This window comes from Podarcis liolepis (assembly GCF_965112155.1).
Source record: "Podarcis liolepis genome assembly, chromosome: 5".
Lineage (NCBI taxonomy): Eukaryota > Metazoa > Chordata > Lepidosauria > Squamata > Lacertidae > Podarcis > Podarcis liolepis.
Window position 1 is genome coordinate 30063166 of NC_139556.1, and position 18346 is coordinate 30081511.

The window sequence follows — 18346 nt, forward strand, 5'->3', positions numbered from 1 at the left end:
CAGCAGATACTCATTTTTCAATCCTTTCTTCTCTGTCCTGGGTTGGTGGTCAGGGTGAGAAGTGTTTAGCATTGGAGCCCTGTCAGGGAAAAAAAAAAGGTTAGCACCTCTGGATTATGCAGTTTGGACTAGCCAAATGGCAGTCTGATTGGAAGGATCAGAAAGCATTGCCAAGAAAAGTTCCATGTCCTAGAAAATACTTAATTGACCATAGAAAACTTTCCAAATGTGGTGAATTATTTGGGAAATACAGGTGACTTTTGTGGAACCAACCTCATGTCTGAAATCTTTTATGGTGCTTAGTTGGGTTTTGTAGGTGTTTTTTGCATTGGCCTACTCCACACGTCACAGTAAGCCAAACTATAAATCTTGGCTATGGCTTGTGGTTAGTGAGCAGAGAGCTTAACTAAGAGCCCAGATTCAAACAGCATGCTAACTAAACTTTCCCTTAGCTCAGTGCTGGGTTGGGAGTAAAAAGGTTTGGGGAGAGGCAAAAGCATTTGCAACCTTCTCTCCAGGAGCCCACATATTCACACAGTTCCATTAAGTCATAGTTTGGCATACCGTCCTGTGATGTGCAAACCAAGCAATTGAATGTCTTGAGTCGAGCCCATTAATTTAAGACTTTAAGAGGTCAAATGTCTTGAGTTGTATTTTGTGTCACTTTTCTTGCGATTGATTTCTTAGCATTGCCTCCTTGATATTTCACTAATATTGACACAATGGGATGGCACAAACAAAGCTCTAAAGGTAAAAATCATGAGGGTTTTGTCATTCATTTTTGCATTGCTCAGTCTTTGGTGTCTTGTGGTGTGGCTAGTACTTAAGTTGTTTGTAATATGATGAACTGGTATCACATTATACAGAGGTGTTGGTTAAAAAGCTGATTTTTGAGGTTTGACAGCTTTGCGACCTCCATAAAATGTTATGGGACTTTCTCAGGTTTCCATTGTTGTGGAGTGCATAAAAGCTCAAAGATCCTGCTATGCAGATGCCCTACTTTTGTTAAATTTTTCAAACTGTTTATCTGCCATATTCAATTTGCCCTTCATGAACTATGGGCATAAACAATTCAACATCCTGTAAGTGGAGTATCTTCTGCACCTGAAGCAGTGTGCCAGAGGACCATTAAAAACAACCACAAAACTAATATTGTTCTTATGGTATGTGAACTGCGCCCCACCCTCTGTTAACATGAAGAGATACCTGCTTCCACATAGCTCTCTGCATCTTTTACTGGAAGACCTTTCTCAGTGTGCCACCTACCACTGAGCGTGAAATTGGTTACGTCTTGGAGCTGGTTCTTATTGGTGGAAGTCTCATGACTGTAGAACCTCCCTTTCCTCTATGAAGACTGCCTAGCTAACATTTTGTTGTTCTTTCAGGAGGCTTATGGGAACATGTTAGAAACATTGTAATTGACTGGTTTAATTGTGGTTTTCTTGCAGATTTGTATTTGTTTTATTCTTATTTAATTGTGGTTTTAAATGCAGTATGTTGTAACCTTCTTTGAGTTCACCTGGTAACAAAGAGTTAGGACAGAAACCACATGAATGAATGAATTGCATCATTCATTAGCCTCCTTAAGATTTTTGAACTTGGGCTGATGGCATCCTTGAATGAATCATGAAATTATATTTAGTTCTGGACCAGTAATGCTATCATTCTCGGACACATGGCTATCTATGCATGGCTTATGCATAACACTGAGAGGGGTGGTGCTGTAATTCCACAGGGAAGGAGCAGTTTGAGGCCCACTCTTCCCTGCGGAGAGCCTGTGGTGTTAACTGGGCTCTCCATAGCAGTGTACAGAGCCCCTCCCAATGCCAACATGAATATCCCCTGTGCCTTTCCTCCCCCTGCTGCAAAAGATGCTCCTGTCCACAGCATTGGCTGGCAATACTGAATAGACCCCCAGTTGAGCATATTACTGGAGCCCAGCAGATGAAATGGGAAGCAAATGACAGCAAAGACTTAAAAAGCCATCGCATATGGTCCTTGCTGAATTTTGGCTACACATCCTGCATATTCCTTGCTCAGATTCTAAATGTGATATTTAAAGCTGTCATGGAGCAAAACACACACACACACACACACACAACCCATGAAGCTATTAGGACTCCAGTTTCATTCAGCTTGTTTACCTTTATCTGTGAGCGAATAATTGTGTGAACTTTATTACCTAGCATACAAAGGCATTTGGTTTGGTTTCAATAGGTCTGAATAAATTTAAGCTGGCGCAGCCTATTAAGTACTATAACTGAATTACAGAGCTGTATTTTATTCTCCTGCAGCTCAAGTGTGGCGCTTGGGGATCGCAGGCTCTCGTAAGACAAATTTGTTGCACTTACCAATGAGCTTTCCTCTTCCAATGATGTCCTTGGGTTATGCCTTCAGGAATACAATATGGAATAGATTGAGTTAGGGAGAAATCATTTGTGGAAGAGTGAAAGTTCCTGTTTTTATCTCCAAGGGAGAAACTAGATAACTTGCTCGCCACAAAGGGCCATGAGGGAAATGGGAGTGTGAAGGCTGTAGGTAATTTACATATTTAATTGTATGGAATTTATTTTACGTATTTTTATCAGGTGATTTGTCAGGTTCCAATTTATCAGGTGGCTCTCAACATTTAAGGAGGGAAGTAAACATTAATATACTTATACCTTTCATGATTCTGACAGGCGCATGACTCAAGTTTCAAGAGCATGTTGCCACTGTTTTTACAAATGTCTTTATTCTGAAATTATTCTCCCGAGATGCAGGAGAATCGAGCCACGCTCCACAAGGGGGCAGCCGACCTTGTGCACAGCTCACAGTTCATGCATTCTGCTGCAAAGGTCTCCAGCGAAGTTTGGGCAGACTTGTAAAGAGTTTTATTGCGCAGAGTCATTTATTCAGTCTTATATATGAAGTCACTTCAATGCTTAACCTAGCCAAGTTATTGGTTATTCTGGCTGGCCTCGGCCAGTCTCTTTACTAACCCTGGTGACCTGAGATTGTGCCAGGGGCTGCATGGATGCAAGGCAGATGATGTGCCAGTGAGCTATGCCCTCTCACAATGAGCTATGCCATGGCAAAGGTCTTTTTATGGTCCCCAACCATTTTCCCTTGGAAGTGATTACTGTTGATTTCAGTGGGACATCCCAGTAAAAAATGTGCTTACGGTTGCCTTAAATTTCCTAAGCACCCTTGCCAGCCACCCTTCTAAATAACTGTGGAAGAGTTAAAAAGACAGTGAGGCATAGAGATCTCTACTTCAAAGTGGCTGCATAAAGGTTACATGCACACTCAGCGAACGCCATATGTAGTGAAAGATAATAAAGAGGAGATTGAGATCTGGCAGCTATCAGCAAGATACACTGAGCCGAGTGCTGTACAGAAAATGTGGCCAAGAAGAGGCCGTCTTAATTTCCATGGTTTGTGCCTTGGTCCAGAGCTTTGTGCCTTCCAGCTACCACACAACCCAAATAGCCCAAACCATGCAAATCCCTATTGACGTGGTTCCAAGAAGACTGAATAAGAACTCTGGGAGACATGCTGATCATTGATGATGTAAACTGTGGATATGTGCAAAACTTTTACTAGCATAATCTAAGCCAGAACCAATCTCTTTCCCGGCTCCCCAAAATCGACGTTATTCATTGGTCACAGTGGCAATTTTCTATTGTATTTCCCACGGTGGTGAATTTCTGCAAATGAGGCTTGCCCCTGGAAATACAATAAGAGTCATTTGTCATTTTGTTAAGGAATGGCCACATCCAAAAATATGCAGCCTGAGTCGATGCATGCTTACTTAGGAGGAAGTCCAGCAGAAGTAAATGGAATTGACTGCCAAGTAATTCACGTAAAATGGGTACATTGTAGGAGTCTGTTGGCTATTTGATGTCCTTGAACATATTGACATCACTGCTATTAAGGAATGAACATGATATTTTCATATATTTTGTTTCAGTTATTACCTCATTTGTCATACAGAACACGTTGCCTTGACATTAATTTTCTTTCATTTAGTTATTTCCCACCTTGATTTACTGGGTATATTTAAGCTGTCCATGTACATTGATGTTTTTATTGAACTGTATGAAAAATAAGACTGGACACAGATGGAGGGAGTTGTACTTTTAAGTTTCCTGATCAAGGGATCCAAATCTTTTGTTTTGTTTTCTGGAGATGGAGCAGTATGTAAATCTTAGTTGCAAAAACTGTATTTTATTTTTTTGGTCTACAATTAAAAACACATGTGATGGAATATGAACTTCAAATGAGAAATACTTTCCAGGTAATGAAATTGGTAAACCCCACTCTGCATGCCAGAAAGACGGTGTGTGTTGTGTGGAGGTGGGTTATTCGATAAGAGATTAGAAGGTGTTTTGTGTTTCATGGGTGACACCACTGATTTTTTTTTTTTAAAAAAAGCCTTTCCCCACAAAACTAGCGCATGTAAAATGCTATTCCTAATACTGGACCATCTAAAAAGAGTAATAAGGATATATTTTTAAATACATGAAAGGGAGAGTGTTTAATTACAGCTTTGCACTTCAATCCAACATGTGTATCAAATTATATCACACTGGTTTCAGTTGCACTGACCTTGTGTAAACAGGTTTGGGCTGGGGGGCTAAACATGGGAGACATATTTTCAAATCCTCACTCTAAAATGAAGGATCATGAGGGCAGCGCCTCCCTTTTTCGAATGGGAATAACAGTGACCTTCTTCACAGCTTTAATAAGCTCCAAACAGATCGATAAGCTGCTCACTAGAGTTACCAGTTTGAAATCTCATGCTAGAGCTTCACAGATCTCAGGTTTTGGTCAGAGTTTATACTGGGCTGGGGAGAAAGACTCCCAGTTTGTGTGAATATACATGGATACGGAGATTAAATCATTTACTTACAACAAAATTGTTTACTTACAACAAACTATCTGACAACATTTATATAAACCAATCCTTGAATATATTTTTCAGTGAGGCTAATTGGGTCCCTCCTGAACTGATGTATGCCCCCCAAAAGAATCTCTCAGTTTCAAAGGCCTTTAGTAGTATCTGCACATACAATTTTTTTAAAAAAGTTATTTTCCATAATCATGAGGACTAGAAATTTCCTTTCAAAATAAATCTAAAGACATTATTTTTGCCTTGTGCGTCATGAATGCAGTCATGCAGATTTTCTGTTTCCTTTACACTCTGACCTTAATTAATATATCCTGCTCCCTGTCCAATTTTAACAAGAGCAGTTCATGCCTCACCCCAAGACATTGAAACTGAACACTTTGTTTATGGAAACACTGCTCCAGTTCTGAGCATATGAGGGACGTTTTCCTGCTACGTTATGTAGTCATCAAAGGTCTCTTTTACATAGCAACCATTTTAAAAAGTATATCCAAAATGGATCATGCAACTCTTATCTTCTCTAACAAGAGTGTTTTATTACATGCAATCACCCCAAGTGGTTGAATTACAAAACCATTACAAAGCAGCATGGCTAGCTAATAAATTTATTTTTTTTAAAAAAAAATGATATCAGCAATGCATAATGGAGGCTTGACATTCAGTTAGTTTGATTTTATGGAAGGTTTGCATACAAAAGAAAACCCAGAATTGTGTCACTTGTCTCCCGAATAAATAAATAAACCTTGCCAGAATTGGCATTCAATTTTATTTCCTTTGCTTGGTAGCCCAGTAAACCTAAATCAGGTTGGGCAAAGAGTGTTCGTTACCGGACATATTGTCAGAAATATTCCAAATAGAGCAGCTGGGTTGTTTTGGGGCAGTATTAGAAACTGAGGAATGAAAGCTAGGAGCTAAACGGCACCTTAAACCTAGGTTATAGGTGCACATTTTTATAACAAGAATATAAATCTGAAAATGAATGAGTTGCAGCTAAAATTTTACGTTCATTTTTGAGGCCGCCGAGAGCGAAACGCTCTTTCCAGAAGGCCAGCTGAGAGGCAGAACCTATCAGCTTGCCTGACGCTGCAGTGATCTCTTGGAAGTTAATCTGAAATCTTAGGCGCAGTACTGTGCCCAGAACTCAAAAACTCCTAACGTTTATGAAATTCCCTGTTGCAAAACATGCCCTGTCTGCTCAGTAGTGACACTGTGCCCTTGGTCACGCAAATACATGTATCCCACCCAAACATCTTTCTTAAGATCTTGAGCCGAGTCATGACACATGCTAACATAGGAGCCAACTCCTAGGGGCCAAGATCCCTTCAGCCCCCCTAAACAAAAACAAAAAACATTTGAGAGGGTCAGCACCCCACCCCATGCAGTTTATAGACATTGCCATTCAAATGGAGTGTGTGTGCCAAGTCTTGTGATCAAGTATGTGGGGTTGGGCTTACCTGCCCTCCCCCCAATATTTTATTCAAGTTTGCATGCTATTATTAAGGGGAGGGAACTAGCAATAGAGCACAGACTCTGCCCTGGGTGAAAATCAAGGGTTTATAATATTTACTACAAAATATAAAAGTGGCTAATAGGTATCTACCGCTATACATGCGGTAGAGAGACAGACCCCACCTTGTCTGGACTTGTCAGCTCACTTGAACAATTCTATGGAGACAGGCGGACAAAATGACTGTACAGTGGTACCTTGGGTTAAGTACTTAATTCGTTCCGTACTTAACCTGAAACTGTTCTTAACCTGAAGCACCACTTTAGCTAATGGGGCCTCCTGTTGCTGCCGTGCCACCGGAGCACGATTTCTGTTCTCATCCTGAAGCAAAGTTCTTAACCTGAAGCACTATTTCTGGGTTAGCGGAGTCTTTAACCTGAAGCGTATGTAACCTGAAGTGTATGTAACCCGAGGTACCACTGTATAAGGGAGGGGTAAGCAGCACTAGGGATCCGGCAGGCTGCAGTGGAGACCTAGATACAACAGGGAAGACTCAAAAAGCAAATGGCATGAGGTTGGGCCAGGAAACCACAGAGCAGTAACTTAAAGGAGAGAAGACACGGCTTCATGTTCTCTTTAGGTTCTTGACTTGTCCAAAGAATTAAACAAACACAGAGTGGAGGCAGGAATGAGAGGCAAAGGAAGTAGGGAAATCGAGATGCAACAGTTTGGAAATATTGTACCTAAAACACAGAGAAAGAGCTTTAATGTTGTTGTTGGCCTTCTGAGAAAGAGAGGGCGTGATGGAGCAGAAGGGGGTCATCTCTTAAATGGGAATGAAAGCTGGAGCAGGCAGTTTTCAAGATCTAATCTGGCATCTCCTCTTTTCTTCCAGGTAAAATGTGAGGCTAAATTGCCTTTGCACAAAACCAAAAATAACAACAGCAACTGTAAAAAGGGCTCAAGCGAGGATAAATCAAAGGTTTCTGTAGGTGAAGAATGCAGAGCGGATGAACAGGCATTCCTTGTGGCACTTTATAAATATATGAAAGAAAGAAAAACACCAATTGAACGAATACCCTACCTTGGTTTTAAGCAGAGTAAGTAGAATTTTCATTGCATTTTTGGTTTGAAATTTTAGAACAGTTTGGCTTCTGGGGTTGATCGGCTTGATAAGGTGGGACAACTTTGTGGACAGATATGGCCCTCTTTAGCTTTCTCTTTGTCTCTTCTTTTGCACTGTACATTTACTATAAAACTAATTGTCAGGATCTAGAGCTTTATAGGCATTGAGATTTCCCCTCCCGCCCTTTGAGCAGAAACCCCACCACCAATGCCATAAAGCAAATGACTTTTAAAAGTCTTCTCGGTTTTCAAAGTGGTTTGCCGTGTGGATTTGGGAGGTGTGGGGGGGACGGGGGGGGATGCTGTTTGAGAAACAGTATCCCAAAGCTCCCATAGGCACAACGAGGAGATCTTTGTATGTCAGCCAGTAAAAACCTTAAAAAGGAAAACACATACATACATACATGCACACTGGGACCTTTGAAACGAGAGTTGTTGTCATTGTGTTTATATCCACCAATACATTTTTCCATCCCCTATCTTGCAGTTTCTCTTCATTTTGGGCAACTGCTGGTGGAAATTTATAGTTTTAAAATACACTGCTTGCGATCAGAACCTGGCATGTTTAAAAAGGTTCCTGCTCTCCCTCTCCTTTTGATAAATACTGCAGCTAATGTCTTCCCTTGAATTAATAATACGACATACTTTTATTGTACCCAGATGTTCCTTCGGGGGGGGGGGGAGTCCCACAGATATAAAAGGAAGGCATCTAAAGGTGGCCAGAAAGTAGGTGAAGGAGGTCACAGAGTATAAAAATAGACAAGATCTGTTTAAAGACATCATAGCACAATGCTAAGGATTGCTTTGGAAAGAGCACTTTTTGAGTCAGTGCTTATAAAAGCAACAATTGATAGAGAACATGCAACTGTAATTAAATTTTGCATAAACATTCTATAGCATGGAAGAATGAACATCGCAAACGATGAAAGGTGTGCTTTTAATAGCCTATAAGGCATCTAAATTATTATAAAGGGAGGAATGCCTTACATGGAAATATGACTTTCTCAAACCTATCTTCCCAGATTAAATGTGTATGTTATTTTGATGAAGAATGTCAAACCTCTATGTTTTACATAACAATTTACATACCTAATAGCAATTGACACTGATTGCAACAGACCTCTAGCAGTCATTATAAACTTATATAACTCCAAAATGATTACAATGTTTGCCTGAAAAACCGGCTGCTTGAAATAGAAGTAAAATTAATGTACTATGAACAGCTTTGTTGCATTATGCATTTGATTCCGATTAAATCAAGGCCCGAGCAAAGCTCTTGATAGCTCAGGGAGAGTGCAAGGTTCAGTGAAGCTTTTTATTTAGAACATTTTGAGATGTAGTGTGTGTGTGTGTGTGTGTGTGTGTGTGTAATGTTAATTCCCCCCCCCCTTATTTGTCACTAACAAAGAGGCACATTTTTAAAAGCAGGTATTTATTGGGTCTCAATTTCCCAGCGTTGCCATGAGATCACTCTGCAACATGTAGCTGAGATAAACTGACTTGTTTGATATTCAGCAATGTGCCTCATGTTTCCTCAGAGCAAGATTACTCAGGAGTAACTGAGCTGCTGGCCAGGAGTAGTCGCTGTGTTTGTCTACCTTGACATGTGTAAACACATGAGTAGGAAGAACCAGTTTAAATAATATAATTCCTCTGTTGCTGAATAAGTACAGTGAATGTTCTTTGCTGTGCTGTGTGGTTCAATAATGAGTACTACTCCCTGGGGAACACCCATAATTTATGTAATATTTTGGAGGCAATTCATACAGCACCATTATGAGAAGCTCTTTGATGGGGTAAAGGGAGAAAAAAAAATGCAGTCGAACCTATTTTACTGCATTCTGTAGTTCTCTCATTACAGAGGATTCTAAAAGTGCTTGGCCCCTTACCCCCTTTAAACTTAAAAGGAAACCTTCATTAAAAGAGACAGTTGGATTAAAGTGCAGATATACAGACAATTTAAAAATAAGTCATGATCATATAGGGAGGTATAATCACATCAAAATATATTGATTTATGTCTATCTCTCTAGCTAAGCTCTTTGACATGAGTTCAATAGCCAACAAATGGCATCCACTTCATGTGGAATGATGGGATTTGCACCCTTCCTTAGCTCAAATGTTAAAGATATTCATTTTTGCCAGCTCTGTAGTGGACCAAGCTTTAGTTAGGCATTCTGAAATGTCCACAACCATTGGTATTTTGGGTGCTTGAGGACGTTTGTGCCAGCGTAAACCAAAATTCTGCAAACCATCCCATCTAACCATGTCAGTCAAATTTGATCCATTAGAGACTTAGTTTGGCACCAATCAACAGCAGGGATGGTTTGAAACAACCAGTGCAGAGACAGCTGTGCATTTTATGCTAGTTGCAAAATGGGGATGACAGCAGGAAACAGGCAACGCACTCCTGGTGGCAGATGTTATGTACAAGACACCCATGCCTGGGATCTGGACCATGGGGCTATAAATGTTCCCACCAGTGGAAGTTCCCCATAGGGCTTCCCCTACTTTCAAGAGTTTCATAGATGAGTGCAGGGGCAGCATGACTTTGCAAGGAACACGCCTGGCTATTGGGGAGCGCTAACACTTTTGGGAGGTCCACATAAGACAGTGCATGATCTGTGAGACCTCAAGACCTCTTGAGATGGTTTAGACTCTGAGAAAGCTGGGGTGCAGTTGTATGGGAGATCTTGATATTCCTCACCCTGCAGGCTACATTCATGATGAAATGAGCTGCTCCACTTGTAGAAGCTTGTTTCCTCATGTGGAAGAGGATCTCTGGATCCCAGCCAAGGTCTCTTATCTGAGTGGCAGTAAATACTTGTTTAATCAAGGACTGCTTTGTGAATGCACTCCAGTTTCCTGCTACATTAACTAAATGACATTTTAAAAATAATGCTCTTTCTAATAACTATGTTAGTTTTATATAGGAACATATAATGCAAAGCTTATTTCGTGTGTTTTGTTTTTTATGCTGTTTGTTTTATATCCTGGAAGTGAATTTAAGCTCAGTAAAAAAAAAAAAATCTTTTATATCTGTAACTGTATCTCAGAGAAATGTTTTCCCTTGTGATTTTAAGAAAGGAATGGTATATGTGCAAAGCCAATGTTTACTCTTTGAATTATGTAAATGTCATTTGCAGATTGTTTGTGTTTCTCCCCCCCCCCAAAAAAAAACCTTTTTGTGTGCGTAGATGTGATTGTTATCTTCTTGCTTCACTGTGAAAGAAAAACTGTTTGATTTGCATTTCTTTGAAAAAAGTTGGTTAATGCAATGCTTATCTAAATACTTATTGTCCCTCTAACAGTTAACCTTTGGACTATGTTTCAAGCTGCTCAAAAACTGGGAGGATATGAAACAGTAAGTGTTTAAGTAACTTAAATGGGAAAAAAATGTGTAATCTAGCTTTCCCCTGTTCGGGGTGGTGTTTCTTTTTCTCAAACACACACACATAGACACACACAGGAAATAACAATGTAGTACACACACACACACACACACACACACACACACACACACACTGGGGTTATTGGGTCCTTTTTTAGAAAAAGCCCCAATTAGTTCCAGGTTTGGCAAAACTGTAAACTTGTTGAAGAAGAAAAAAACACTTCTTGAGTGGAAAACATGTGTAACTCTTCCCTGTCAAGGAAATTGGTTGGGTCTGTAATTTTTTCCCATGTTGAGAAAGGGCTATTCTTGTACAACAAGCCAAGATTGCATAAAATGAAATTTCACTTGGCATAGTCCCTGACATCTGTTCATGTTGGAATATGGGAAATGTATTAAATGCTTTCAAAAGTAATCAGCGTTGTCCATTAAGGAATAGCTTGGTGCAGTATCTTTCTTTACTGTGAATAGTAAAAGATCTTTATTAGACAAGGGTCAGTGCCACATAAACAGGAAGTTATCCAAAGTATAAAGGCAAGGGGGGAGGGAAGCGGAATACTCTGACACTTTTTATCAACTAACCATATCTGACATGGCCACTTTATTTTTAGCTCACAGGGAAATTTGATGGTTGCGGATTTTACAGCATGTATTCCAAACCAATAAAACGTTGGAGCAACAAACTGCGATTAAGATCTTGAAACGAGAAGAAAGAGCTGCTTTAATATGGCATATAAAGATGGCATCTGCAATAAAGCCCATTTGACATAAGACGATCGTCATTGGGAATATTTCCCCAGCCCATAATGCTCAGATTAGGTTGTGCATTTCCTGCCACAGTTGAATGCAAAAAACATATTTAAATAGCTAGCTAGCTAGATATATTTATTTGTTTTGCTTTGTTCACTGAGTATAAATCTGGGCTGCATCTATTCCATAATGAAGTAACAGAGAACACAAAAGCTGAAATTAATTTAAGCTGAAATGTAATCACTCTGGTATTTGTCCCATAGAACAAAGGCTGTTGTGTCATTTTAATGCCTGTGCAGTTAGCTAACATATCTATGGTTGTGAAATAGTAATCACATACAGGTATTGGTAGCTTTAGTTGACTTTCTTTGGTTTGCATCTGATCTGAGTGCCTGATTCTGTGCTTGTTTACTTGGGAGTTAACTCAACTCTAATTTATTTAAATTTATTCACTACATTGGGTACACCAAATAGCTGTTGTACAGAAAACATCGAAAACTAAATATACTAAAACAACAATAATAAAACTAAAGCAGAACTTCTTATTTAAGCACTAGGTAAAGGTAAAGGTACCCCTGCCCGTATGGGCCAGTCTTGCCAGACTCTAGGGTTGTGCACTCATCTCACTCTATAGGCCGGGAGCCAGCGCTGTCTGCAGACACTTCCGGTTCACGTGGCCAGCGTGACAAGCTGCATCTGGCGAGCCAGTGCAGCACATGGAACGCCGTTTACCTTCCCGCTGGTAAGCGGTCCCTATTTATCTACTTGCACCCGGAGGTGCTTTCGAACTGCTAGGTTGGCAGGCACTGGGACCAAACGACGGGAGCGCACCCTGCCGCGGGGATTCAAACCGCCGACCATGCGATCGGCAAGTCCTAGGCGCTGAGGTTTTACCCACAGCGCCACCCGCGTCCCTCATTTAAGCACTAAGGAAGGCTTAAAAAAAGTCTAGCCAATCAGCTGATAATGCAAGCATTAAAAGTATTCTTTAAGTTTTACTTTGAAGTAAGGATGTATATGATTCCAATGTGCTAACCTTTGGAAAGTTTCGCTTCTGTTACAGTTTTTGGTGTTCAGAGGCTTTATTCATGCAGGAACTATTTACAGTAGAGATGAGAGAGAATAGAAGACATATTTTCTCAACAAGTAGGGAGAGAGAAAAATGGCACAGCTTTTAGGGTTGGAGTTAACTTAGACAGAGAGTTACAAACAAGTGTTGGCTAGATTGCTAGAGAAGCAGTGCTCTCTTGTGGTTTAAAGTAACATATGCATTAGCTGGAAGCTCATGAGAAGGAAATTTTATTTGCCTTTCTCCAACACTTCTGGGCAAATGCTATTAGAAAGTGAAATTAGGCAAGTCTGTTAAGTTGGAGCCATCAAGTTAATGACACGCCTTAAATCTTGGCCCTTACATTGTTCCAGATTTTATATTCAAATAAGTGGGTAGTTTACACACAAAAAACAGCAGCAAAGTAAGATAAAATATGGAGTAGTGACGAAGAGAAGTCAAGATAGCCTTTGAAGTTATTTCTAACAATCTGGCCATTTGGGGTGCCATCTTACGTAATGTATTCAATGCAACTTTCTCCCTGAAAGGATTTCTGCCTTAGTCTATTAAAACGGCTAAAAATATTTGTATAAACCCTCTTCCCAGATGTTGCATAACTTGTTAACCTTCATCATGCTTATCCAATGTAAAACTATAGTTTTCTCCTTAAATGCCACATTCATTGTATTTTTCACACCATGTTACAACCTTTGAGCCATTCTTCTTTCCAGTAGAGTGAAACTTACAAATTGAGATTTCATAATGCGCAGGATTTAGCAGTTCTGATTTAAGCTTTCATCACTTTGACCAAACTAAGCTTAAGGGGCTGTCTGCCCAGCCAGCAAGCAGTTCGTGTTCTGCTGCAAACAATTCAACTAAAGCAAGCATACGAGAAAGCTTCCCTGATCTGAGCAGGAATGATGAGGCAGAGGATACAGGATGCTGATACTAGCACCACTCCTGCATATACACAGATTGAACAAGATTCTGATGCCCATATTTTCCCTTCTGCTTTGCGGCACGCCTACTGTCAGCAACAGCTTTTCAGTGGGACAGAAGGGGTTCCTAGTTTGAAAGGGTGCCTCTGAAAACCTAGTGCATGTGCAGCCCATTAGTTTCCAGCATAATTCAGATAAGAAGTGTTGGATACACTTCAGCATGCACCTAATAGAGATCCAAGTGGCAGATTTGCATTGGTACTCGTATACTCCTAATTCACACCCCACATTTGTTTGTTTGGTTGGTTGGTTGATATTCCGTATTTTTCACTCTATAAGACACACATTTTCCCCTCCAAAAATTAAGGGGAAATGTGTGTGCGTCTTATGGAGCGAATGCAGGCTCCTTGGCTTCAGTGATAGCAATGCGAAGCCTCCGAAGTGCAGTGGGAGCGCTCCCGCCGTGCTCCGGAGGCTTCGCGTTGCTTTTGCTGAAACCTGGAAAGCGAGAGGGGTCAGTGCGCACTGACCCCTCTCGCTCTCCAGGCTTCAAAGATAGCCGCCTGAAGTCTTCCCGCTGCACTCCGGAGGCTTCAGGTTCCTTTCACTGAAGGGTAGGTGCCCCTTCAGCTAAGGCGCAGCGTCCCTTCAGCTAAGTGGGAGGAGAAATGGAAGGGGCTCCATTTCTCCTGCTGCTTCGCTGAAGGGGTGCTGCACAGAGAGGCGGAGATTTTCTTTTTCTTGTTCTCCCCCTCTAAAACAAGGTGTGTCCTATGGTCGGGTGTGTGCTATAGAGCGAAAAATATGGTATGCTCCTTTCTGTTTGTTATTTAGGCGTAAGGGTCAATAATCTTTTGGTGTTGTTGCTTTTACTGAGGCCTTCTCTATGCTAGAAAATTATTGTGGAGTTCTGAATTCAGAACAACATATGCTGGCATGAGCTGCTTAAGAATTCTAGTTGAATTTAGATAGTGTTATCCTTTTGGGAATTATAGTTGTGCATGATAACCTAAATGTCTGAAACGGGGACTGCCAAATGTCTGTAGATGACAGTGGTCCATGATGTCTGATTTATTGCCTCAGGCAGTTGTCCAGCTGTGGGAGTCAAGATGGGGGCTGATAAGTCCAGCTCAGGTTGGCTATTGCCAACTAAACATTGGTTATCTCTTAACTTGAACATGTGAGCTCATTTTCCATTGAATGGATGTGCCACAGGCTGGAGACAGATGTAAAATACAAACAATAGAGAAAAGCGGTTTTTCCTGATGACTCAGAGTAAATGCCTTATTTCCTTCAGAGTTAACATGAAATCAGTGTTTTGGAAGTAATACTGTCGCACTGGAGGCATCTCTCCCCCAAAGCCTTTACACTAGATTCAGAATCAGGCTCCTGGGCATCATTCATCATTTTAAATCAAATGATATCTATACTGACACTATTTCCAACAATCTTCTGATTGCCCCCAAGATTCGTTTTTGAATTTGCATTGGCCGTGGAGGTGTTCTCTGTTTCAGAAACCACCCCATTGCACGATCTTAATTGCATACCATCAGCTTGTGTCTGCTTTTTGACTCAACAGATGCTTGCTCTTCAGTGGGGTATCAGGCTACACCTGCAGTTCGTCAGATTTACTTGTACAGAGTTTTGAGGTGCAGTGTGTACATAAGAATTGCCCTAGTTGATCAAGCCAGGTGTCCATAATGCATCTGGTCATGGAGAATCCATTTAGCTATGGATGTCTTGGAGATGCTCTTATGTGGCGACAGCTTTCACTGTCTTGATTAGGCCTATCGTTATGGCGTCATCTGATAAGAGTCATGGGCAGTGGTGAGGAATTTGACCAGGAACATAATAATAAAAGCAATAAGCTTCAATGAAGGTGTGTTCATTGAAATATTCCCCTGCTGTCAAAATGTTACAGTACAGTCAGATCAGAGCTGATCCAGTTCATAGCAAGTTTAAACTGAGAGAGAGATTTTAATGTAGCTGGAATTGGACAGTAGCGTGTCCATCCCACACCCAAATGGAGGTGAGGGGATGCCAAACAGCTCAATGGTGGCTGACTGTGCTCAGTTGGCATGGAATGCTGATTTGCTTTGGGGAGTGGGGTGGAATGAATCATAGAATCATAGGACTCTAGAGTTGGAAGGGACTGTGCAGGTCATCTAGTCCAAATCCCTGCAATGCATAATTTTTTTTGCCTAAGGTGGGGCTTAAACCCACAACCCTGGGATTAAAAGTCTCATGCTCCACCATCTGAGCTATGAATGGAATGGCTGGATCCCTGAAGAGTAAAACTACAGATTGCAGTATTTTGTTGCAGGGCCCCACTTATACCATCTTAGTATCTCTCTCTTTCAGAGTTGCCCCCTTTCTGTTTTAATCTGCTGCCATTTAAAACCAACCATATAAGTTTCTTCTTAAAGATGAAAGTAGTGGAGCCTCCCTTGCAGAGCAGGGTAGCTCTAATGGGCTATAACATTTCCCGATTTTAATTAGATCCATCCCAATAAATCTGAGAAAATGCAGAGGTAATAATAATAATCCAAAGACATATACTCAGGTGATTCTTTAACACAGTAAATTCCCACCTGTTTCAAACTTGCCCAGATGGCTCTTTGGGGAAAATTTAAATTATAGTAGGCTTTGAACCCATTCTATTCTGTCATATTCCTTTTTCTGTGGAGAGACTGACAGCTTTAAGCAAGTCTCAGCTGTTATGATTGAGAGCTACGACCTCAGAACAAATCTTTAAATAACAAATAGTAAGAGCTGTTTAGCAGTGGAACAGACTCCCATGAGAGGTGGTGGACTCTCCAGCCATGGAGGCAGAGGTTGGATGGCCAGCTGTCATAGATGCTTTGTTGAGATTCCTGCATAGCAGGGGGTTGAAATGGATGACCGTTGGGGTCCCTTCCATTGCTACAGATACCATGTGCAAATATTGTTGCACCTTTAAGCAGAAACAGAGGGACACATATGAATTAGAACAGATTGTCTTGAATCAAATATCAAAAATGAACATTACAGGTGGTGTTCTCTTTATAGTCTTTTAAGACCAGGTTTCCAGAAGGCACACTTTAATTACTTAAATTTAACCATGGGGAGAATATTGATCACCTAGATCAGGCACGGCCAAACTTGGCCCTCCAGATGTTTTGGGACTACAGCTCGCATCATCCTAGCTAACAGGACCAGTGGTCTCAAAACATCGGGAGGACCAAGTTTGGCCATGCCTGACCTAGATAAAGTTCACTGTTCTTTGGTGATCGTTGCAGTGGAAACAGGGAAACATTGCAATAACATTGCAATGAATGGGTTACTGTCTGTATTAATATGGGAAGACAGAATATGAGCTTGGCATTTCCATTGCAGCTTCGAGCAAAGATTGCACTGAAGAAGCCTTTTACGATAGAAGGAAAATGACACTTTTATCTAGCAATAAGTTGTCCAAACTTTAAACAACAGTTGGAAGCATACTGCATTTTCCAGTATGAAAGTGAAATTTGTATAGAACAGCTGAGCACAACTTGTGGCCCATCAAGCCAAATGGAGCTTGTCAAGTATTAGTAGCTTGGCCTGCCAGGTGTTTGAGACAGTCCATGTTTTTGCAATTCCAGACAAGCGGCAAAGCAGTAAGCTCACTGAGCCCCTGGTGTGATGCTCTACTTGGCTAGTGGGCTGAATTTGACTTGTAGAGTTGCACTGTGTTAGTTTGGAGTGGAATACAGAATAGTCGGAGAGCAGCAGGGGGCAGCGGTAGGGATCCTGACGGTATGTCTGCTCCCCATATCGCACTAGCACAAAGGAAAAATGGGGGAAAGACTTTGTTAAAAGGCTGCTAATGGAAGGAAAATCTAGTGTCGATTTGTGAGCAATCATGCCCTAAATATAATGGTGGCAGGGATTTCTGAACTTTCCAGAAAAAAAGTTTGCTTCGTTCATATCCTTTAAGAAGATTATGACATCGGGCGTTAGGCCTTATTTTTTAAAAAATTAAATAAGGCATGATGTCAAGACTTCCAGGAACTGGGTCTTTCATCACCACGTCAGCATAACTTAGCATAATCACTATGGTAAATAAGTGGTGCTGGCCTATTGATTTCAGAGCAGGCATGACTGCCAAGAGAAACTGAATCTGAATTAGTAAAAAAAGAGAGAAGTGTTCTATTAAACATTTCCACACCTTAAATTGTAATACTCACAGATGGGGGAGAGGAGCATCCATTCTGTTAAAAGTGTGCATTTACATTCGGGTTATTCACTTTTAACTGAATAAGTGCAGTGAGACCAACCAAACAGCCATTTTCCACCTTGATCTTCAAAACTAGTCACGCTTGGCACAGAATCCAAGACGGGCTGATACTGACTTCCTTGTCACTTCATTTCTCTGAGCCATAGTGGGCTTGAATGAACACTCTCTCGTACCTACCGCAAGAGCGATTTCAACCTCCAGGGATAATCAAAACACAATGTTCTTGTTCCATGCCTGCCTCTTGGCTAATCTGCCCTGTTGCGCCACTGTGCCCATTTCTGTCTGTGGTGTGTGCAGAAATGGGTCTGTAGATTGTGTGCACCTCCCCATATGGGAGTCCTGGATTTGCCAGTTTTGCCCCATGCACTCTAGATCTGGTGGGATATTGTGCGCCAGGAGCCCTTGTTTCTTTGTACACAATATCCCCACAGCGTGTGGAGGGAGGATCGTGGGATCCGGGTGTGTGTACATGCCATTTCTACAGTCCTTTAAGTTGAAAAAA

At 41.1% G+C, this 18346-nt stretch overlaps 1 protein-coding gene and 1 long non-coding RNA gene across 4 annotated transcripts in view; one reads left to right on the forward strand and one right to left on the reverse strand.

Annotated features, from left to right (window-relative positions):
* Positions 1 to 18346, forward strand: part of ARID5B (AT-rich interaction domain 5B) — a 182715-nt gene that overhangs the window by 129102 nt on the left and 35267 nt on the right. For all 3 annotated transcript variants that reach the window (XM_083502392.1, XM_083502393.1, XM_083502394.1), the window contains exons 6-7: positions 7234 to 7438; positions 10774 to 10826. In XM_083502392.1, the coding sequence (XP_083358518.1) occupies positions 7234 to 7438; positions 10774 to 10826 (258 nt within the window). The remainder of the gene's footprint in view (positions 1 to 7233; positions 7439 to 10773; positions 10827 to 18346) is intronic.
* On the reverse strand, positions 2078 to 12084 carry LOC310706763. The gene is made up of 2 exons (XR_014526157.1): positions 6816 to 12084; positions 2078 to 6581 (listed from the first exon to the last, which is right to left on the reverse strand). It is a non-coding gene; the product is annotated as an uncharacterized lncRNA (long non-coding RNA).